Below are 24710 nucleotides of genomic sequence, written 5' to 3' on the forward strand. Positions count from 1 at the left end.
TAATATCTGTTCAGGTCATCTGAACCATTGATATAGAATGTTAACAATTGGTGACCCAGGATTCATCTATGCAGCACTTGGTTGTCATAGCCTTCCAACCCAAGAAAATAATTTTTCTATTTTTCTCTATATCCATTAACTAATCTTCAATCCATCTCTATATGTTACCAACAGTTATGTGCCTTTGTGTTGAATAATCTGTGCAACATCGTATCAGAGATCTTCTGAATATCTAGATAGGAATGCTATCTACTCTCCTAATTAAAATCTCAGAAAGCATTTAAATAGATTTGTCAGACTTTATGGAAATTTAATTTCCATTTCATTTGATACTATCAAGTCTTTCGTTCCCATTCCTTAAATCAGAAATTTGGAAGTTGATAAACTTCTGTTCACTCCGTTGTCACATACTTCAAAGCTGTAAGGTACAGATTATCAGGCCCAGGGGATTCATTGCAAGTTCAGTACTATTAATTTCACCAATACCAGTTTTCACTATTTCTAATTTCTTTAAGCACCATCTTTACCCCACACCTTAGTGCTGACATTTTTGGGAGGGTTTCCCATACAGACAGGAACAAGGTGGTTGTTTAACTTTTCTGTCATTTCTCTATTCCCAATATAATTTCTCCTGTATGCCTGTAAGGGATCCAAATCAACTCTTGTTTGTTCTGTTTTTTGTACAGGTCTATGTAAGCTCTTATTTGCTGCCTTGATATTGTATTTAGTGTCTATTTCCTTATCAATGCCTTGGAGGTTCTTTGCTGAATTCAGAATTTTTTCCATATTCATAGGCATACTGTTTTGGCAATGTAAGAGTTTGTTCCTTCATTTGAATACTGTCCTAATTCCTGTAAGTCATAGCTGGACTATTTTTCCTTTTGAGTTTCCTTTTGCAATATAAGGCTTAATATTTCTGGTAAACCATATTACAACTCCAGGATGGTATATTGTCCATGCTTGCAGAGAACTCTGAAGATTACTAGCCAGTGTTCATCTTTTTGTATCTCAAAATCAGACAACATTTATAACACAGGTAAGTTGTTCAGTGAACCCTAATGGTTGGACAACTACCAAGCCCATCTTCCAGCAGTTTATCTATAGACCTATATGTCATGGCCCTTCAGGTCCAGTACTGTGCAAAAGTCTTGGGTTTCCTGTGGCAGAGGAGTGTGGGGTGGGGGTGGGGGGGGGGTGGCATGGGTGTAGACACACCCAGCCCTGAGATGCCAGGCAATGTTATTTGATTCCAAGCAATTGGTTTATTGATCATTACAGAATGTTTCTCTGGTGCTTCCCACTCTCTCCACTCTCCCTTCCCTTTTCACAACACATGATTTCCCTTTCCCCTGCCTTCTTCCCACTCTCAGTCCACAATGGAGCCATTTCAGAAGCAAGTTTATAATCACTTACATATGTCATGAATTTTTTTTGTGGCAACAATACAGTGCAATGCATAAAGTTACAGTACTGTACAAAAGTCTTGGGCACCCTAGCGCGCGCAGCGCGCGCTCTCTCTCACTCTCACTCTCTCTTCTCTCTCTCTCTCTCTCTCATCTCTCTCTCTCTCTCTCTCTCTCTCTCTCTCTCTCTCTCTCTCTCTCTCTCTCTCTCTCACTCTCTCTCTCTCACCCCTCCGCCCTCCCCCCCTCCCCCCTCCCCCCCTCCCCTCCCCCCTCCCCCCTCCCCCCTCCCCCCTCCCCCCTCCCCCCTCCCCCCTCCCCCCTCCCCCTCCCCCCTCCCCCCTCCCCCCTCCCCCCTCCCCCTCCCCCCTCCCCCTCCCCCCTCCCCCTCCCCCCTCCCCCTCCCCCCTCCCCCTCCCCCCCTCCCCCCCCTCCCCCCCCTCCCCCCCCCTCCCCCCCCTCCCCCCCCTCCCCCCCCCTCCCCCCCCCTCCCCCCCCCTCCCCCCCCTCCCCCCCTCCCCCCCCTCCCCCCCCTCCCCCCCCTCCCCCCCTCCCCCCTCCCCCCTCCCCCCTCCCCCCTCCCCCCCTCCCCCCCCTCCCACCCTCCCCCCCCTCCCCCCTCCCCCTCCCCCCTCCCCCCTCCCCCCCTCCCCCCTCCCCCCCCTCCCCCCCCCTCCCCCCCCTCCGCCCCTCCGCCCCTCCGCCCCTCCCCCGCCCCTCTGCCCCTCTCCCCCTCTCCCCCTCCCAGTACTGTGTATACTCTAGTATTTTTAAAATATGCCACTACTGTCTTTAAGGCTGTGAGTTCAAGATCCCCCCGACCTTTTCCATCTTTCTACTGCATCTATTAATTTAAATGTTCCCCTGAATTTTGACCTATTTTAAGGGAAATAAAAGTCTCCTATTTAGTCCATTTGTGTGCTTCATAATTTTATGCACCTCCATTGTCTCCTTTCTCTGTTCCAAAGAAAGCATTCCCATTATTTCTAACTTGCTGTCACAGCTAAAGCTGCAGACTCTAGATACCTGAAGCAGAAAATAGTGGAATCTATTGAACAGCAAGATATGAAAGCTACAAGCCAATTGCTGTTTATTAGGATGAATACTGATGGATACGCGATGGTCAGTAAGGAAATGTATGCTGAAGAGCCTGTAGGGCTGGGTGACTAAGATTTTATGGTTCTCAATAGGTCAAGCAGCATCTGTGAAGAGGGGAGAAAAAAAAGAGATCAATGACTTATCAGAATAAGGAAAAGTTTGAAAGTTAGCGTACCTTACTTTGTGGAACAGGAGGAGGAATGGAGGGAATAAAGGTATTGTCTGTGGATGCGGGAGTCCACGGAAAGGGGATTATATTGACAAACGAGAAAATCTGCAGATCCTGGCCAAAAGTGTTAGTGTCGTTGTTAGTAAGGTTTGCAGGTGCCACAAAAATATGTTGGGGTTACTGACAGTGAAGATAGTTATCAGAATTTGCAGTGGGATCTTGATCATCTGGGTAAGTGTGCTGAGGAATGACAAATTTAGGTAAGTGGGAGGTATTTCATTTTTAGATGACAGCTAAGTGTATAATTTTCACAGTGAATGATGGGTCCTAAAAGAGTGTTGCAGGACAGGGCGCTTGAAGTACTTTTCCTTGAAAATGGTGGTGTAGTGTGTTGAAGTCCATCTTTAGCATGCTGGCCTTCAGTCAGGGTATTGAGTATTGAAGTTGGGAGATTATGTTGCAGATGTACAAAGCATCGGTATGGCCACATTTGGAATATTGTGTTTAGTTTTGGTCACCCTGCTTTCAGAAAGATGCTCTTAAACTGAAAGGAGTGTCGAGATTTAAGAGGAAGCTGCTGGGATTCTAGGGACTGAGTTATGGAGAGAGGTTGAGCAGGTTGGGACTTTATTGATTGGCATGAGGGGTGAGCTGAAAAGGTGCATAAATTTATGAGAGGTGTAGATAGGAAAAATGTGCAGCTTTTTCCCAGGGTTGGTGAATCCAGAACTAGAGGGCATAGGTTTAATGTGAAAGGGGAGAGATTTAATAGGAACTTTGGACAACTTTTTCACCAAAGAAAGTGGACAGTGTATAGAATGAGCTGCCAGAGGAAGTGATCAAGGTAGGCATATTAACGATATTTAAGTCGTCTTTGGACAGGTATGTGGATAGGAAAGGTTGAAAGGGATGTGAACCAAACACAGGAAAATGAGACTAGTTTAAATGGGAATATTGGTTGTCATGGACCAGTTGGGCCAAAGGGCCCAGATCAGCGCTGTACGACTCTAATGATTACTGCCCTGTCTTGGAGGAAATGTAAATTGAGGAAAATGGATGATAGGGGAAGTGGATAGAAATGATGCTGGAATTTGCGATAACAGGATCTGCTGTAAATCTGAAATATTCGCAGGCTGGGCAGCATCTATGGAAAGTGAACCTTTTGAGTTAACATAAATGTCGATGACCTTGCACCAGGCACTGACTTTCTCTGACAGCTGCAGTTTTCCAATCTTGCCTGCCCTCTATAAATCTCAGCAGGTCTGGCAGCTTTTATGGTGAGAGAAGCAGATTGATTATCTATTGTCAGAACTAAAAGATTAAATCTTTTTCTGTGTGTAAGACTCTGCCTGGCCTACTATCTCCAACATTTCTATTTTTATTTTGGGTTTCCATTATTTGCAGTTCCTTGCTACTTGATCCTCTCCAATTCTATTACATTCACCCTTCAGTTCAGCAACCAGAAATAAATGCTGGGTTTTAATAGTTGTCTAACTAGCATTGTATATTATTCCAGAACAGCGCCTCTGCTATTGTGAGAGTAGAGGTTTGTTCTGAAACAATATGCAATGCTAGTCAGACAACAATGTACGGTGATATTAATGACCATTGCCATTGATCAGAAGGAAAATATCTGCTTGCCTTTTTAACCACCTTATTCACCTTTCTGGCTGCATTTAAAAATCTGCTTATGTATATATAGGCTCTTCCCCCAGGTAATGGATACGTTTCATTTTTACAGACTTCCATAAGTCAGTTTTGCCCATAAGGTAGAAGACATGGAACAAACATTGGGTCAAGTCCTGACCCCTTTGAGCTCCATGATCACAGCTATTCAGTGACAAAACATGCATAGCCATTACTATTAGCTTCCTGCCATTAGTTTAGTTTTGAATCCAATTTGCCACTTTCTTGGATCCCATTGGATCACTTTTTTAACCAGACAGCCACATTGTGTGTCAAAAGTCTTTAGTCCATTTTTAATTGATTTTTGTCAGTCTTCCTAATCAAACAATTCAATCATTAGGCATGATCTTTGATTTACAAAAGTCAATCCTTGGCTGTCCCTGACTAGCAAGTGCCTTTATGAATTGAGGTATATGAATTATACTGTTCCTAGCAAAAATTTTCAAAAATTTTCTTGTGATGGAAGTTAAATTAGCTGGCTCATAAGTTTTGCTTTATTCTTGCGACCTATTTTGAAGGACGGTGCAATGTTGGCAGTCCTCCACACCTTTCACTACATTCCTCTATTCAGAGAGGATTAAAAAATGTCAGGCAGAGCCCCTTTGTTTCCTCCCTTGCTGCTCTTGGTGGTCTGGGTTTGGATATTTATTAGCTTTCAAAGTACTAAGGACCATTAAACTTGCTAATATGTTTGTTTTCCAGTGGGCTGTATCTTAGCCAGTCCCATCCCTTTACTTCCTGAGAACAGGTAACTTGAGCCCCTTAATTTGTCATCTTGAATGTCTCCCAGTTCTCTGAGGTTGACTTGCTTTCAGGTGACTGTTTCCACTCCAATTCAGCCAAATCCAGAGTCCCCTTTCCCTTTTACCACACACACTATAAAGTTTTTCTGGAATGCAATTGAAGATTCATGTGCCCTCAATGCTTTTTACTAGCTGTTGCCCATTAATAGCAATTGAAATAACTCAAGCTACTCTTGTATTTTTGCATTTAACAGAACTTTGCAAACCAATGTGCTTTTTCTGTCACCCAGCAGCATGATTGCTGTTTTTGTTGTTCAGTCAACCATGTAGCCTCATGAAATAACATCCCCTTTCACACCAGTGTTTCTTGAACTAATTGTCATCCCCCCTCCTTTTTAATTCCTTTATCCATCTTGTCTAAAAACATTATAAGCAGAATATGGAGCTTGCCCCTCTTTAACCCATGTTTTAGAAACAGCTGAAATATTATACCCACAATTGTCTCAGCTCAACTGCTGTACTTAGTAAACTGCTTGCATACCACTAAATATACCCAGACCATTTTGTCTTGTTTACCAGCTTTTGAAAACTAGTAAGTTTCAAAGAGCAAACAGCAATTTTTTATTGAATTTCATCATCTAACATTTCCATAAGATGTATTTCAGATACTGTACATATATGTCATATAATATCTGAGGTATACACATATAGAAAGGAGAGGAAAGAAAGAATAATCGAAAGAAGAAAACTATGTACAGAGTAGGGAGTGATCTTTTTTTTTAAACAACATATTCATTGACTTGTGAGAATAAAATCAGGTCTATGAGGTGTTATGTAGTTAAACCATTTTTTCCAGTATGAATAAAATTGTTCCAACTTATGATTAACAGATGCTGTTATCTTCTCCATTTTGTAAATGTCCATTGTAATTTCCATCCATACACTTAAAGTTGGGCTCTCCTGTGATAACCATTTCCTGGTAAGGGTCTTTTTACCAGCCATCAATATTTATTTCTTTTCAACCATTCTTGAGGTATATACCCAAAATATATGGTCTTACTCTCTAAGGGTATTTCATATTTAAAGATGTCTTGTAGGACATTATGTATCCCACTCCAATAGTCTTTGATAATGGGGCATTCCCAGAAAATATGATAGTTTGCATTTTGATTTCCACAATTTCTCCAGCAAGCAGGGGGGTTACTATCATAATGGAGTTTCTGAGAGTGTGTAATAAAATACCTTATCAAGTTTTTCCACCCGAACTCCTTCCATTTCTGTGAACTGGTACACTTCCATTGATACCTGTATATTATTGTCCAGTCTTCCTCAGATGTTATTATCCCTCCTTCCTTCTCTCATTTTGTTTTAATGTATGAAGTCGAATGTGTCTTAAGATTTGACAAACCCTTATACACACTTGAAATTATTCTACTATTGCTGTCTGAATTATATGCTTTTCTAAATAGTTCTATCAAACATGTACTTGCCTTGGTTACATTTTTAACTGTCCTATTAACATACTGTCGCATCAGTAAATACTGGTAAAAGTCTTGTTTTTCTATTTGTTTCTCTTTGAGCATTTCAAAACTGAACAATGTTCCTTCTTTCATTATATTGCAAATAGCTGTTATTCCTTTAGCTGTCCGGTCCTTAAATCTAGCATCCAGTTTATTTGGCGTAAAATCCAAGTCATATGCACACCATTTAAGAATTGCAATGTCTCTCTAGTTTATATTCTTTTATAATAGTTTTCCATATTTTAAGAGTCCATTTCACCCATGTGTTGTCAGTATTATTTATGTAACTTTGTAGGTTGTTATCAGCCAAAATTGCCTGTATGGGGGTGGAAAGTATCCTCTCCTCAATGTTTTTCCATTGAGTGTCATGTGATGGGTTGCACCAGCATATCACGGCTCTCAACTGTGCTGCAAAATAGTAATCTCTAAGAGAAGGTAGACCCCATCCCCCTTTTCCTTGGCTAATTGCAAAGTTTTGAGATGAACCCTAGGCTTTTTACCATACCATATATATTTTGATAGCATCTTGTTCCTTTCATTGAATTGATTTTGGTTAATCTCTGTTGGTAGGGTCTGAAAGAGATATAGTAGTCTGGGCAGTATATTCATTTTAATAGATTCAATCCTTGAACTGAGACCAAGAAAAGGAATTGGATTCCATCTTGTTATATCTTCCTTAATTTTTTTATATATAGGCTGATAGTTACATTCTGATAATTTTGCCAAATCTTTTAGCATAATGATGCCCAAATATTTGATGGACTCTGAGCAAGCAGTATTCTATATCCATTTCTGTTTTCATCCTGTTTGAGTTCTTTATTCAGCTTTTCATCCCCAGTCAAGCTGATTTTTAATTTTTAACCTTTAACCTTTCTGAGCTACAAACCATTTGGCTTGTATTGATCCATTTTCCCTAATAATAAGTTAGCATTCTTTCTCTAGCTTGCTAAAATCTTGTGGAGGAAGCCATACATGAATTAAGCTCTGCTGTATTAATGATTTGAGTCTCAGATAACTAGTTCTAGCTGGCCACATAAATAACCATATAACCATCACTCCACGAAGTTTGTTTGTCATTATCAGTATCAATGATGCAGGTGGAAAGAAGGATGAGGTCCTACAGGCAGAGCTAGAGAGATTGAAAGCAGGGCCTCTATGATAATTTCCAGATTACTGCCTTCCATGTACCACTAAGTATAAAAGTAGAAAGCTAGTGCAAATTAACATGGTCAAATGGATCCCAGTTCCTTCCAGGGAGGGGGAAGGTTTCAGACGCCTGGGACTGATTCTGGGAAAAGTGGGACCTGCAAAAATCTGGTTAGATGGTAGATCAAAAGAGTGCTAGAAAAGAACCTGGATCTTACTCAATTCATGCTAACCATCAACTACTCTTTTGTATTCATCCCATTTTAAGCAGTTGGCCTGTAGTTTTCTCTGTCATGGCAATTAAGTATTCTAGATATTTCTTAAATGTGAGTGTGTGCCTCCGCAAGCTTGTGTTCAAGATCTTAACCACTATCCTCAGATCTGCTCTAAACCACTTAACCCTTGTTGACTCTTGTTTTGGACACATGCTATAGGGAAGAGTTTCTTGTTATCCATCCTAATTATGCTCCTCAACTTTGAATGTCTCAATCATCTTCAGCCTCTTCCACAAACCATTCTCTATTCATCATTGAACCACTCAGCCAGTGCACCATCCTGCTGAAATTCCTCCCTAGTGCAATCACAACCTTCTAAAACCATCTGACAAAACCATAGACAAAAGGTGAGGCAGTGGAATTGACCTAAGTAGTCCATTTTTGGCTGGTACGATAACAATATTATATGCTGGTGGTTCATATTCTCCTATATTGCTCAGTACGATTACTGAATTAGTGTTAAACTTCAATTTTTAAAAATTTAGATACAAGTCTAAATCAAGAATCTATGGCCCCATACTGAAGAAGCAGACATTGTTATTTAAATTTAATGGAAAACCAATTAGAGTAAATGCAAGGGCTTTTGACTAATACTTCAGTGACCTATAAGGATATGATTAAATTTAAAGCACTTGATGTTAAACCAATGTATCTGCATGGATCTTTATTGTGATCTCTTTCCAAGTAGGCGATCAGCATCAAGAGAATTTGTTCTAGAGTTTTTAAGCAATTGTGTAGGAGAGTGCAGGATGTAAAGGATAGCTGAGTAAGTTAATAGTTAACATTCAAGGTAGTCACTTGCTTAGTTAGTCTTGTCTCCAAGATGTAGTCACAGAGTGTCACATCTGGTTGCTGACTCCCACTGGTGCATGCAGGAGGTCATGTGCCCAGTGTTTGCATATTCTGATGATAGTCTTAAAGGTGTCCGCCACTTGTCCAAAAATAAACTTTTCAATTAGTTGTAACTTTCCTCCTTTAAAAAAAAATCAATTCACAAGGTACAAGAAGAGTCTGAAGATATGACATTATACTTTTATGTTTTATGTATGATATTACAGTAAGTTCTGGTGTATAAGTGGCCCCCCCCCCCCCCATTTTCAAGGTTAAAAAAGTGACTTTTTCATGTTACCTTTGTATAAGCCGACCCCTTTTGTAGAGGTTTTGGATCAGGGAGGGAAGTTTTGGATTAGGTTCCCAATGGTAAAGAATCCTCTGGAATGTAACCCCCGTGAAACCATTTAGCGCCCATCGTAATCTTGTTAAAACGTAACACCGGGTGGTGGGATCAGTACGTGTACTCAGTATTGAGTTTGCGACCACCATGTACAAAAGATTAAAATGAATGCGATATGATGCTGCCTTCAAGCTGAAGGTTGTTGATTTTGCTAAAGGAACGAATAATTCTGCAGCTGCTAAAAAGTTTAGTGTAAACGAGAAGCTAGAGATAGTGGAGAAAGGCAGAGGACATGCTGAGGGCAGTGCCAAATCAAAATGTTTAAACCACAGGAAAACATTGCCAGTGGCCAGAACTGGAAGGAAAAGGTTTTAGATTGGGTGAATCACCAGCGATCATCTGGATGTATTGTTACCAGAGAAATGATTCGAGTTCAAGCGTTGAAATGGGCCGAAAAACACCGTGAGGTCAGCGAAAATTTCAAAGCTATGCAAAGTCGGTGCACCCAATTTATGAGTAGACGTGATCTTGTGTTGAGACAAAAAACAAAGGTTGCTCAGAAGTTGCCGAGCGGCCTTGAGAATAAGATTACGGCCTTCCAATCATTTGTAATCAAGTATCGAAAGGCACATTCTTACCCACTCTCACTGATTGGTAACTTGGACGAGACGCCAACGTTCTTTGATTTTGCTGGCAACCGCACTGTCAATCAGAAGGAGGAGAAAACAGACCTTGTCAAAACAACTGGACACGAGAAGCAACATTTTACTATCGTGTTAATGTGTATGGCTGATGGGACCAAACTACCACCGATGGTTAGAGGAAAACATTCTCAAAGAAAGAAAAATTCCCACTGGGTATTGTTGTTTACATTCAAGAACGTGGCTGGATGGACGAAGCAGGTTGCTTGAAGTGGGTTAAAGAGGTGTGGCATCGATGTCCCGAAGGTTTCAGGAAGGAAAAGTCTGGGACATATTTAAAGCGCACTTGTCAGGTGAGATAAAAGCAGCACTGAAAGCTGAAAATACGGACATTGCAGTCATCCCCGGTGGTTTGATGTCTGTGCTGTAGCCACTAGATGTGATTTTAAATAAACCATTCAAAGAATTCATGCGCTGAAGAATGGGACGCGATTTTCGGAGAGTCAGATAATGAAGGATGTGAGAGTTTCAAGCTCTGAACGTTTGACGACAACAGTGTGTACAAGTAAATTGAGAAACAGAATGTTTTGTATCTTTTTCTTTTGTGTAGATTTCATAAGCATTTGTATTTTCTTTTGTATCTGACTCAAACAGCCAATAAATACGACCTGCCTTCTGTGTATTCGTTTTTCCAAACTTGGTACCCTCTGTATAAGCCGACCCCCTAATTTTAGGACCAAAATTTAGGGCCAAATTCTCAGCTTATACACCAGAATTTACGGTAGTTTAATAATGAGTCCACATTCTCAGTGGTGAGCATGGTTTAATCAAGGCTATCTTAACTTTCTCAAACTATAAAATGTTGCAAATTTCTGGGCAAGTATTTTACTCCTGTCCCATAGTTTTCAAGATGTTAGAGAAAATCTCTTTATGTACATTATCAAGAAATTTCTTCGAACAAATCTGAAATTAGACTTTTTGCTGTTGTGTTAGGCAGTCAGTTTAGCCGTAACTTTGGAAAAACCTGTTTTCTATTGTTGGCAGGAATTGTTTTGATTTTTTTTAAGTATGAAGAAATTGAAATTTGTAACTGTATTTGTATCTTTTTCATCAATTTTTTAAAAAAAAATTGCCCACTAGCTCTGCATATTAAAATTTAATAAGTAAAAAGTGGAGTTAGCCACAGCTCTATGCTAGTCACTTTTACTTTGCATTTTAATTTAAGTAAATATAGTTGCAAGAGAAAGTTTATGAACCTAGTTTTCTGCATTAATTACTCATAAAATGTGATCTGGTCTTCATCTGAATCACAATAATAGAGAAACACGATCTGCCTAGCTGAATAACACACAGACAATTGTACTTTTCAATTCTTTCCTGAACATATTGTTCAATCATTCACATTCCAGGCTGGAAAAAGTATATAATTCCATGTATTTAATAACTGGTATAACCTCCTTTAGCAGCAATAACCTCCACCAAACTTTTCCTGTAGCTGCTGATCACACTTGCACAATGGTTAGGAGGAATTTTAGACCATTCCTCCATACTAAACTGTTTCAGTTCATCATTATTTCTGGGATGTCTTGCACGAACAGCCTCTTCAGGGAATGCCACATGTTCTCAATTGGGCTAAGGGCTGGATTCTGACTTGGCCATTCCAAAACACTAATTTTCTTCTTTTAAAACCATTCAGTTGATCTACTCTTGTAAAATGTCTTGATACAATTTTGAATTCAATGTTCCCTCAATGATTGCAAGCTGTCCAGGCCCTGAGGTAGCAAAGCAGTCCCAAACCATGATGCTTCTTCCACTATGCTTCATGGTTGGGATGAGGTTTTGGTGTTGGTGTGCAGTTCCCTCTTTGCTCCAAACATAGTGGTGTGCATTTCTGTCAAAACATTCAACTTTTGTCTCAACTATCCACAAAACATTGTCCCAGAAGCATTGAGGAATATCCAGGCGGTCTTTTGCAAACTTGAGACGTTCGGCAATGTTTGTTTTGGAGAGCAATGGTTTCTTCCATGGTGTCTTTCCATGAACACAATTCTTGTTTAGTGTTTTTCTTATAGTGGACACATGTACAGAGACATTAGCAAGTTCTAGAGTTTTCTACAGGTCTGATGTTACCCTTGGGTTCTTTTTCACCTCCTTCAGCATTGTATGTTGTGCTCTTTGTGTGATCTTTGCAGAATACCCACTTCTAGTGAGAGTAGCAACAGTTCTGAATTTCCTCCGTTTGTAGACAGTGTCTCTTCCTGTGGACTGACGAAGCACTCAGGTCGTTAGAAATACTCTTGTAGCCTTTTCCAGCTTTATGCATCTACAATTCTTCTAAGTCCCTGAAAGTTGTTTTGATCAAGGCTAAGTGCACATAAACAATTTTCTTAAGAAGAGCAGGCTCTGTCAGTAACCTGAATTAGTGTCTCGAAAGGGCAGGGCACCTCTCCAACCCACCCCTGCAATCTTGTATCATTGATTGGAACACCTGACTCCAAATAGCTATTGTCACAGGCATTACCCCAGAGGTTCACGTACTTCTTTGAACCAAGACTGTGATTGTTTAAATGGTGTACTCGGTATTGACAAGAAGTACAATTGTTTGTGTGTTACTAGATTAGTCAGATTGTGTTTGTCTATTATTGTGACTTGGGTGAAGATCAGACCACATTTTATGAATAATTAATGCAGAAAACTAGGTAATTACAAAGGGTTCACAAACTACTTCTTGCAACTGTATATACGAAATCAACCCAGAATTGAAGCATTAACTTTAAAGATAGACTTGCGGCTTCTACTTCCCTTTCACCATGAATCACAGACTGCACCAGAGATCCTGTTTCAGATCCTGAGTCCATCCTAAAGTTTTGGGATGCAGTATATTCCAGTTAATTGGACCATCGGCTAATCGGGACAACTCTTACAGAGCGACAAATTGATAAAATAGCTAGATTTCCCTTTGTTTATTCGGGACACCATGCTGCTTAATTTGGGCAAGAGACTGTTGGTGAACAGCTTCTAACTGGTGACAGTCGTGTGCAGTTGTATGGCTGTTACCCACTACACTATGGTGAGAGTGAACAGTTGTGCGTTTTTTATAAGTAGTGAAGTGATTTTTGTCACTGGTGGGAAGTAAGCACCAAGACAATTCAGAACTGATTTGCTCACTGTGGTTTCAAGCATTCAGGCTTGAAGATGCCACAAGTGGCCGGGAATGAAAATGAAATGATTTCACAACATCAATTTAGGAGCCATGAAGAATTTAAAGTATCAACAATCATCTTGAATCATGAAAATGAAGATTTGGAGGACGCAGTTGTTGATAGTGTATGAAGGTTATTTCTACTAGGCGTCTGCGCTGATTTTGTTCACTCTATACACTGCATGAATTCCTCTAGCTATTAGGAAATAATACAAGTTTTATAGGATTATAGTGCTATTGGTAGTGTTCTAATTTGTTCTGTATTACATTTAAGTACATAGTTTGTTGCTCAGTTTGTCTCTTTTTACCTTTTTAACTATTTCCAAAAAACTTCGGCTAATGAGGCAGCTGCTGTATTGGGCCAAAATGTACTAGTCGCAATGTGTCCTAATTAACCGATACCCATTGTATTTGGAAGCACATGATAAAATAGGCCCAAGTCAACATGGTTTCTTTAAGAAAAGATCTTGCTTGATGAAGCTGTTGGAATTCTGAGGAAATAGACAGGATAGGCAAAGGAGAGTCAGTGGATGTTGTTTACTTGGATTTTCAGAAGGCCTTTGACAAGCTGCTGCAAATGAGTCTGCTTAACAAGATACGAGCCCATGTTAATTCAGGAAAGGTACTGGCTTGGGTAGAAGGTTGATTGATTGACAGATGGCAAAGAGTGGGAATAAGTGGGGCCTTTTCTGGTTAGTGGTATTGGCATCACTATTGGGACCACTTCTTTCCATGTTACATGTTAATCATCTGCATGGTGGAATTGATGGCTTTGTGGCCAAGTTGGTGAATGATACAAGGAGGTGCAGATAATTTTGAGGAAAAGGTCTGTAGGAAGACAAATAGGTTGGGAGAATGGGCAAAGAAATGACAGATAGAATACAGCATAGGGAAGTGTATAGTCATGAGCTTTGGTAGGAAGAATAAAGATGCAGGCCATTAACTCCCAATGATTGCACAGTGAGAAACTGGCGCAAATGGCTGGTACCTAGCTGAATTGTCGATAATATTGGCTTTGTCCCTCTGTCCTCTCGTGACCTACATGAAGGTTTGCTGGCACTTTACAGCTGTTGGTGCTGACAGGTGGTTTGGATTCAAACTTTTTTTTTAAGTTCCTTGCTGCTTCACAGACAAGGATTACAGTTTTATTTGCGTAGCTGGTTGAAGATGTCACTGGGAGATGTCTACTGCAGCATTCATTGGAAATTAAAATCCCGAAAAGAGCCTTGCTTGGGTAATGGAGAGTAACCCAGATAAATAGTTTTAACTTGTGCTCCTACATCAATGCGTTCTGCTTTTTTTTTCCTGCTATATTCATGTTATAACTTGATAGTGATAAAATAACTTTGCAGATTGTATTTAACCACAACCACATGGCAGCTAGAAAAGGATTAACAATTTTTACTTTTTGTCCCCCATTTATTCGCCCTTTTTCTGCCCGCCACTATAACCAACCCACTTCTCTTTTACCCTCCACTTCTCTTCCTATTCCTTCCTTCTGACCTCTCCACATTCTCTCTGCACCTACCCCTTCTCCATCTAACCCTTTGATTTTATAATGCTTGCTATCTAAGGAATATGCTAATTCTGGTTGGAACTTGAACAACATGCCGGTCTTGGAGCAGTCCGTATTGACACACATCAACGCTGACATCTCTGGAATGAAGGTCCCTTGGCTCTACGTGGGGATGTGCTTCTCTTCATTCTGCTGGCATATCGAAGACCACTGGAGCTACTCTATTAACTTTCTGCACTGGTTTGTAAATATTTTGGTTATGGTCTATTGGATTGTATGATTTTTCTTCAAATCAGTCCATAATTTAATAAGTTTAAGTGCAGGCATTAAAAATGTAACATCGGATATTATACCGGCCAGAGTTAGCATCCCAAAGATATTTGTTATTGTCATGTTCTGATAGACACTTGAGTGATGCATTCATTGTACACAAATTAACTTGTGTGCAAGTTTTGCTGTTGGATCATACTAAGTAACGTCCTTCAGCTGTAGTTGTTCATGCCTGTCTAAGTTAGTTTTTAATTCCCAACCCTGGAGAAAAGTCTATGTGCATTGACCCATAGTTTCAGAATAAAGGATTGCCAACTTGTGTCACAGGTGATGAGGAATTTCTTTATGAAGGTAATGCTTGTCTGGAATTCTCTATTTCACAGAGTTGTGGAACTCTTCACTAAAAATATCCAACACCTATTTTAGAATTGGAGTGGAATCAAATGTTAAGGGTATGGCTTGGAAAGTGGAGATAAGGCCATCTTCTTATCCTGTGAGAGAGGCCATATGTTGGTATTGGTTTATTACTGTCACATGTACTGAGATACAGTGAAAAGCTTGTCTTGCATACTGTTCATGCAGATTAAATCATTACACAATGCATTGAACTAGAATATGGTGCCACATGTACTGTTTATTTTGCTTTTGGCATTTTTTTTCCCTGATATCTTTTTAATATCTTTTAGTAAGCCATTTAATCACTGCTATACAGGCTTTTTCTTGTGTGGCAAACCAGTCTGCAGTACTAATATGGGATTTGATACTTTACAGAGTAGCAGTGGTGCTGATAAGAGAAACTGCACTGGCTTGTATTGTTGTGACCACACCAGTCCAAGTGGAGAGAATTCCAGCATCCTTGTACTTGAACCAAATTAGTAGTGTAATTCTCTTGCCTAATAATTACATGGAGCAATATATTTTGGGAAAAAAATGTGCCTGCTTCAACTATGTAGATGTAATCTTTTCCAACATGAAGAAGTGCATTTCCGCCAGGCATTCTATCCAAGAATAGGTCCAAGGAACAATTGAGTTCATGGATTGAGTCAGTGACAGTCATTAACCTATGAGAGCCATGATGTGTGAGAGCTTGAATAGATTGGATATCAAGGATAGGTAAATTATCTGAGGGATGGGATGAACTCACAAAGAGCTAGAATCATAGCAGTTTAATTATGATGTCTCAAGAATTAACATCAGATGTTCATGCATTTTGTACCTATCAAAGAAATCCTTGTTTCTATTTTCTTGTGTGTTGCATTGTAATATTTACACAGAATGATTGTGGTAGGATCGTATGGCATAAGAAAGGTGCCTCAGTCAGCTGTTTGAAAGAGTGATGCAGTTTCTTTCACTCTTACTCTCTGGTTATTGCCATGCAAGTTCCTCCCTCCCAAGTATTTATCTAATTTCCTCTTCAAGGTACTCTGAGTTGCATTCCAGATCTCTGATCATGGCACAAAGAATATTCTTATCGTACCTCTGATCTTTCGGCCTTGAACTTAAATCTGTGTCCTCTCATTTCTGATCCCATTATCTCCCAGCCCTATGGTGGAAACAGTGAAGTTTTGAAACTTGTTATGTGGAATGTTACATTATCTGTTTGGTGCATTTACCCTGCTTTTTCATTGAACCACGTGCTGTTTCTATTTTTTTGAAGCATTGTGTTTTTGTAGAGGGGTTTGTGGTTATTGCTAAAACTGTGTAAGCTGAGATAGTTAAGTTTTTTTATGATATGAAGCTGAAAAGAATGTACATTTTGTGACTATTTCACAGGGGTGAACCAAAGACATGGTATGGGGTACCTGGATATGCTGCTGAACAACTTGAGCTTGTCATGAGGAAGCTGGCTCCAGAGCTCTTCCATTCTCAGCCAGATCTACTGCATCAGCTAGTGACCATCATGAATCCTAATATTTTGATGGAGCACGGCGTTCCAGTATGTTTTTCCTCATCTCTTTCCAATTCACTCAGCTGCTGAAATTGAGTTTTTGCTGCAAGAAATTAGAAGTTGTTCTGCATTTCTTGTTAAGCTCTGCAGCATGGAAAAGTTGCTGTCAATAGCAAGTAACCAACTTGTCAATTTTATTCTTTAAAACTAAATAGCTTATAGTAATGAAATTCTCCAAATATTTGTAAATGAAAACAGAAAATGATCCGTAGCTTAAATTATAAATGCATGATGCTGTATAATGATTTTTATACATGTAATTTTTCGCCCACAGTATCTTGTGAGTTTTCAGAACCTGTTGGGCATTTAACCAGTGTGAACATAGACTGTGAAACTTGGGTGCATAGTAATCTTATCCATTTGTCTTGTCTGTTCCTGCCTTGACCGTCCAAATGTAAGCGCAGACTGCTTAGATAGAGCCATTGGAGAGTTCTTAGAAATTCTTCCTTAATGGCAGAGTTGGCAGCATCATTTTTTTGTAACCAAATTATGTAGAATTGATGGTCTGTTACATAAGAACACAAGGAATAAGAGCAGGAGAAAGACTTCTGGTCTTTTGACCCTCCTGGTTTCCTTCTAATCCCTTAATTTTCAGGAATTTTTTGTGAACAACTCAAAGGCTGAAACTCCAGAACCCTTTGTGGTAGAGAATTTTGAAGGTTCATCCCTTTCTATAATAAGAAAATTCTCCTTGCATCAGTCCTACATGCCCTACCCCTCTGTCTGAGACTGTAACCTGGTTTGCTCAGCTAGGGGAAGCATCTTCTCTGCAGACCCTGTTGAGCCCAATCAGAATATCATAGGTCACAGTGAGATCATTTTCTTTCTTTTGTTTGAGAATACAAACTATCCTGTTTAAAAGCAAATCAGTATTTCCTAAACTGGTCTGGTGATTCTTCGTTTTCTCTCTTTCTCTCCTCTTTCCCCTCCCCCCTCCCCCTCCCCCCCCAAAAGGTAAGTATATCTATTTTTAAAAAGGAACCAAAGCGCTTAACACAGTACTCAAAGTGCAAACTTACCAAGGTTTTACATAATTGCATTAAGACATCTTTGTTCCTATTTGCAAATCCTGTCATTATAAAGGTCAGCATACCATTTCATTTTCTAATCACTTGTTGCATGCCGGTGCTCAGTGACTTATTAATATTCACTTTGTTGACCTCTAGTTGACAGGAGTAGACCAAAGTTTTGATTACATCTTCAATCATTTTTGTTGTTTCCTCATTCTCAGGTGTTCCGAACAAATCAATGTGCTGGTGAGTTTGTGGTTACTTTCCCAAGAGCTTATCACAGTGGATTCAACCAGGGATACAACTTTGCAGAAGCAGTGAATTTCTGTACTGCAGACTGGGTATGTCTTGCCACTAAAAACTTCCAGTGAATCAGAATTTCAGGTATTTGTGTGATATTTTCCACATTTTGTAGTAGTGGAAATAAAGATGTGTGTTGAGTAGAATTTTCCAAGATGCCATAGTTCTGTAAAATTCACAGTTGCAGGATGTAGAACCCAATGATGTGTGATTTTGGAGGATAGCCTGCAGATTTTTCTAAGGCAACTGCTGTCATTGTTTTTATTTGTGGTCATGATTGGGAAGATGGTGTCCAAGTGGTTTAGGCTGAGTACTTTGTAGATGCTGTGCACACTAGCGTAGTGAAAGGAGTAGATGATTTTATTTGGATGGCAGTAAAGCAGACTTCTTGCTCCTGATTATTATCTTGAACATTGTTGGAGCCATTTTCATCCAGATGACAGAAAATGTGTTGGAGAATGAAATAACGAATTAGAGGATTTCTAGCTTTGGACCTGCTGTTGTTAGGTGGTTGGCAGGGGATTGACATGATACATTGTTTGTGAAATTGCTTAGCTCCATTGCAAGGAGTTTTGATGTCTGTATGTAGCTCTGTATGGTATGGCCTCTTTCTTTTGCTGAATCCACTATTCCTGTGTGCTGTTTTACATTCCTCATTGAACCAGGTCGCCAAGCAGCAGTAATGAGTGAATTGCCAGGTCGATTGTTGCCTGATGGCATATCTGAGTATGTTGGGTTGCAGGCACCCTTTCTCCACAGATGAGTTCCCAAATTGACCAGAAATCAGGAACAAAAACTGCAGAGTAATAAGGCAGAGCTCCCACTAGGAGCCAGCACATTATGATAGGTAGTTAGGTGTACCTAAGTTTGGTCTGATGTCCAGTGTTGCAGCAGCAAATTCCATGTTGCTGTAATTGTTTTTATTGCTGCAATGGATCTTTCACATGCATTCTTCTGCAACATTAACCTGCAAAGGCTGCCTGCTGAGCCTGTGAATGGTTAAGCCAAGTGCTAGCGCAACAGTGCCTTTCAGGTGAATGGGAGATGACAAGTTCTTGAGGGAAAGTTAAGTGGTTATTTTTATACATTTAAATTACTTCATTTATTACATTGATTTTCTGTTAATGTATGGCTTATTGTATTAAAAGTAAAAAATGTTTGTTTTTATCTTTTGAACTTATCTAAGTATTAGTCAGTGCTTTTAAATGTCAAAGATACTGATATTTTTGGCAGCCCATGAGTCCGAGGGAGTGGAAAGTCTCCAATTGTCAAAGTGCTTCAACCAGTCCCGTGGTGGAGTGCTGAGAACTGGGCTTCCAGTGGAATACTGCTCAGGACACCAAGCTGGAGAAGGGTCAGGTTGGGCAGCAGAACATCTGTGTTTGGATTAGGTTGTGGAAGGAATTCACTGAAAGGTCACTTTATCTACCGTATCCAGCTTAATTACATGCTTTAATCTGCTGGTTCACTTTACAACATCATCAAAACACACACCATCCACTCTTATCGTAATAACTCAGAGCATAATGTAGTTTGCCGTATAACTGCACAATACCAACCCCAATCCCAGTTCATCTGACCCTAAACAAACATGGGTATAACAACATACTCTTAATACCTCATTGTTCAAAGGGCGCATGCCCTTCTTTACCTCTTGACCCGTTCCTGTCACTGCCTTGGGTAATGGAAATCTCCAGCTGAATCATGCAGAAAGTGAGGTGCATCAGTGAAGGAATGGGAGAGGTGCTGCACACTTCACCTTGACGGATGTAGTGCACATTTCTAGAATCAGTGAATTTGTTCCATTATCACTAATCATCGCTCCTCCATAAATGGTCTGTGGTCTAATAACATTTCCAAATTGTGTTTTGGAACTGGGCATCTTCTGAGAAGGTTGCTTTGCTGTATTGTAAGGGATACCATCTTATGCCTGTAAATGGTGCTGTCTTTGAAGTCATAAATAGTAGAACTGGGAGCACATTATTGATTGGTGGACTGTCACTTTCTGGAATTTATTCCTCAGTTTAATTGATTTTTAGCTCCCCATGGGTCGGCAATGTGTCAGCCATTATCGGCGCCTGCACCGTTACTGTGTGTTTTCACATGAAGAACTGATCTGCAAGATGGCAGCTGATCCAGAGGGTTTGGATGTTGAGCTGGCTGCTGCTGTCTACAAAGAGATGCTGACCATGATTGAGGAAGAGAGACAACTGAGGAAGACCGTCTTCCAAGTGGTATGCATGCATTTGTAGAATAAAGCTGTAGTGGTGACCTGTTTGGCAATTGTGCTTGTTCTGGCTCTTTGAAAATAGTGTCTAATTAGTTATAATTTTCTCCAGTTCCCCTTGCTGCCCCCATCTTTCCCCATAATGTTACAGATGATTTTTCCCTGAATTATTTACTTGTATTCCTTTGGATTCATTTCAATCATGGAAATCCAAACATTTCACTTTTTGCTCACGTCAAATCTTTGTCTTCTGGTCGTGTTGCAGATCGAAACAACTTATCCAAATCAAAGCCATCAAATGCCTTAAAATCTCTACTTAGCTGCTTCTGCTCAGAGGAAGGCCTTCCTAAATTTCCCCCTGTCCCCACACAGGACCATTTATCAAAAGCCTTGACATCCTGTTTAAATTGTACATAATACATCATTTAGAGCTATAATCGTTGGTTTATAAAGCATTGACTTCTCTTGTCTGGCTTTGAATTCTGTTCATATCCCCTCATTTCCTTTGGCATAATTGTTACATTGGTTCACAAATGTATTGTTGCAAGAAAAGGTTTGTGACCCCCTTGCAATTACCTGGTTTTCTACATTAATTACTCAAAGTGTGGTCTGATCTTCAAAGTCAAAATAATAGACAAACACAATCTGCCTAAACTAATAATACACAAACAATTGCATTTTTCATGTCTTTATTGAACAAATTGTTTAATCATTCACAGTCCAGGCTGGAAAATATGTGTGAACCCTTGTACTAAACAACTGGTAGAACCTCCTTAAGCAGCAATAACCTGCACCAAAATGTTTTCTGTAGTTGCTGATCAGACTTGCACAACAGCAAGGAGGAATTTTAGACCATTTCTCCATGCAAAACTGATGAACTGAAGCAATATTTCTGGGATACATTTCTTATTTTTAAACCATTGTGTTGATTTACGCACATGCTTTGAAAAATCCTTGCATGCATCATCCTCAACAGACTGATTCCAACAGTGTCAGAAGAGAACCTTCCCGAGTTGCAATGCGACTTTCGTCCCAAACGCAGCACTGTCGACACGATCTTCGCAGTGAGGCAGATACAGGAGAAGTGCCTGGAACAGAACATGACATTATACTCTGTCTTCATTGATCTGATGAAGGTGTTTGACACAGTCAACAGAAACGCGCTGTGGATCATCTTTAGAAAGCTTGGCTGCCCGCAGAAATTCAGTACGCTCATCCGCCTGCTCCACGATGGCATGACAGTAGAAGTGTTCTCAGATGGTTCCCCATCTGAGACTTTCAACATCTCAAATGGTGTGAAGCAAGGGTGCGTTCTAGCACCAGTGTTCTTCAACCTCTTCTTCACCCAAATGCTGAAGCATGCTGTTAAGGACCTAGATCTGGGTATTTACATAAGATATTGCCTAGATGGATCGATTTTTGACCTGAGACGCCTTGCTGCAAAGACCAAAACATTGAGGCTCATCACTGAAGCCCTGTTTGCTGCAGACTGTGTCCTCATGGCCCACCAGGAGAGCCACCTGCAGACGATTGTCGACAAGTTCTCCACAGCCTCAAAGCTGTTTGGCCTGACAATCAGCCTCGGTAAGATAGAAGTTCTCCTACAACCTGCACCAAACAGTCACCCTCCTCAGCCATGCATCACCGACGGCACTGTCCTGAAGAATGTGGAGAGCTTCAAGTATCTAGGAAGCACCATCTCCAGTGACAGATCCCTTGACAAAGAGATCGTAGCAAGGATTCAGAAAGCCAGCCTGGCACTTGGGAAACTCCGTGTCAAAGTTCTGGAGCACAAGGACATTCAGCTTTCATCTAAGCTCAAGGTGTACAAGGCTGTGGTCCTCACCTCTCTCCTGTACGGCTGCGAAACCTGGACCCTGTACCGCAGGCACATCAAACAGCTGGAGCAGTTTCACATGCGCTCTCTGCGGTGGATCATGAGGATTCGATGGCAGGACCGAATCACCAACCAGGAAGTCCTTGACAGCCAACAGCACAAACATTGAGGCGAGGATCCTCCAGGCCCAGCTACGCTGGACTGGTCATGTAATCCGGATGGGTGAAACAAGGGTCCCCAGGCAGCTGCTGTACGGTGAGCTTCAGCATGGCAGTCGCAATCAGGGCTGCCCCAAAAAAAGATTCAAAGACAATCTGAAATCGTACATCAAATGGGCAGACCTCCAGCCTCGACAACTTGAGGAGTCTGCAGCTGACAGGGCTGTGTGGCGCGCCCCGACCGGAAAAGCTGCATCTGACTTTGAGACATGACCGAAATCAGCGCCGTGCAGCAGCACGAGACCGACGCCACAAAGCTGTGTATGCACCTGTTCTAACAACCGCCATTCCATGTCCAACCTGCAACCGCATGTGTGTTTTGGCCTTCGGCCTCCGAAGCCACATGTGTATCCACAGATGACCGCACAAAGTTTAGTCTTCCCCGGACCCCGAGAGACAACCACCTTGTTGCATCATTCAACTTCTATTAAGCTCAGGTGACAGACCACTAACGTGACATTCTGCTGTAAAATGTCTTGATACAATTTTGAACTCATTGTTTCCTCAACAATTACAAGCTTTGTAAGCCCCAAGGCAGCAAAGTAGCCCCGATCATGATGCTTCTTCCACCATGCTGAAATTAGGTTGAGGTGTTGGTGTGTAGTGTCCCTTTCCCTCCAAATATAGTGATGTGGATTTCTGCCAAAAAGTTCAACTTTTGTCTCATCTATCTACGTAACATTGTCCCAGAAACATTGTGGAACATCCAGGTGATCTTTTGAAAACATGAGACATGCAACAGTATTTTTTTGGACAGCAGTAGTTTCCTCTGTGGTGTATTTCCATGTATACCATTCTTCAGTGTTTTTCTTATAGTGGACACATGAACAGAAACTTTAGCAAGTTCTAGACATTTCTGCAGATCTTCTGCTGTTACCCTTAGTTTTTTTTTCCACCTCCTTCAGCATTGCATGTTGTGCTCTTGGTGTGATCTTTGCAGGATGCTCACTCCAGGGAGAGTAGCAGCAGTATTGAATTCCTTCATTTGTAGACAGTTTCTCTTACTGTGGACTGATGAACACTCAGGTCTTTAGAATGTAGCTTTTTCCAGCTTGATGAATCTCTACATTTCTTCTAAGGTCCTCCTGAAAGTTGTTTTGATTGAGACATGGAGCACATAAACAGATCGATCTTGAGAAGAGCAGGCTCTGTTAGTAACCTGACTTTGTGTGTCTTTTTATAGGGTAGGGTACCTCCACAACCCACCCCTCCAATCTCATCTTATTGATTGGAACACCTGACTCCAAATAGCTTTTGTAGAAGGCATTTCCCCAGAGGTGCAAATACTACCTTGAATCTGGACTGTTCAAAGTCTAGTAATAGTGTACTTATTAATGACAAGAAGTAAAAATTGTTTGTGTGTTATTAGTTTAGGCACATTGTGTTTGTCTATTATCGTGACGTGGATGAAAATCAGACCACATTTTGAGTAATTAATGCAGAAAACTAGGTAATTGCAAAGGGTTCTCTAATTTTTTCTTGCAGCTATAGCTCATCACCAGTTTCTCAAGGGCAATTAAGAATTCTGGAATAGCAGAGCACTGAAATGGTCTTTTGGTCTAACTTGTCCATACTGATCATGATCGTGATATATTATTTGCATGCAACAGACCTTTGGCCTCTAAATCTTTCCTATCTAAATACAGTAATTCCCAAATGGATCCAGTGCTTTCCGGACATATATGATGAATAGACTCTTCTTGGGCTTCCTGCCGGGTGCTGATATCAATTTTAACCAACATTTCAATAACAGACTTTGCTATCTTCATCAAGGATGATGCCTAAGCATGTCTAGTCCGGTGGTATATATCACCGTCGTCCATCCCTCCTGATTGGTTAGTCTTCACCCAATCAGGTATCCATGTCCCACCTTGTTTCCAATCAAATTCCAGTTCTTACTCAGAGCGAGACCTTCGTCTGTGTTAATTCTTTTTCTCCAGTTTGACTTCAATGGCTTCCTTCACCAGGTGATCTCAAAAGCTATTGGAGTAGCACAGTGGTTTGTGTCGTTGAAGTCAATTCTATGGCCATTGTTCTACTGTGCAGCGCCAATGGAGGAGAAACCTCTCCTGTCCTGCCTTCACTAGTCTTCCATATTGCCATCTTAAAAATTATAATTAAATTAGTGAGACAGGATTTCAAATACCGAAAACTCAATGCTGCTGAAAGGTAAGGAGATTATCAAAAATGTAAAAGCAAAATTGAAAGCAATTGGAAAGCGGAAAAGGTTATGTAAAATGCAGGCAAGCAAAATCAAAATCGGAAGTCTATAATGAGCAAGAGGTAACTGAGGTAAGGGACGAGTCTTACAAGACCTGGAAGTTAGC

The 24710-nt window shown here is 40.6% G+C and overlaps 1 protein-coding gene across 2 annotated transcripts in view; it reads left to right on the top strand.

Annotated features, from left to right (window-relative positions):
• kdm5a (lysine demethylase 5A) overlaps positions 1 to 24710 on the top strand; it is a 172831-nt gene that overhangs the window by 65681 nt on the left and 82440 nt on the right. For both annotated transcript variants that reach the window (XM_072268102.1, XM_072268103.1), the window contains 4 exons: positions 14632 to 14813; positions 16617 to 16779; positions 18023 to 18142; positions 20141 to 20335. In XM_072268102.1, coding sequence (XP_072124203.1) covers positions 14632 to 14813; positions 16617 to 16779; positions 18023 to 18142; positions 20141 to 20335 — 660 coding nt within the window. The remainder of the gene's footprint in view (positions 1 to 14631; positions 14814 to 16616; positions 16780 to 18022; positions 18143 to 20140; positions 20336 to 24710) is intronic.

This window comes from Mobula birostris, chromosome 9 (genome assembly GCF_030028105.1).
Source record: "Mobula birostris isolate sMobBir1 chromosome 9, sMobBir1.hap1, whole genome shotgun sequence".
NCBI lineage: Eukaryota > Metazoa > Chordata > Chondrichthyes > Myliobatiformes > Myliobatidae > Mobula > Mobula birostris.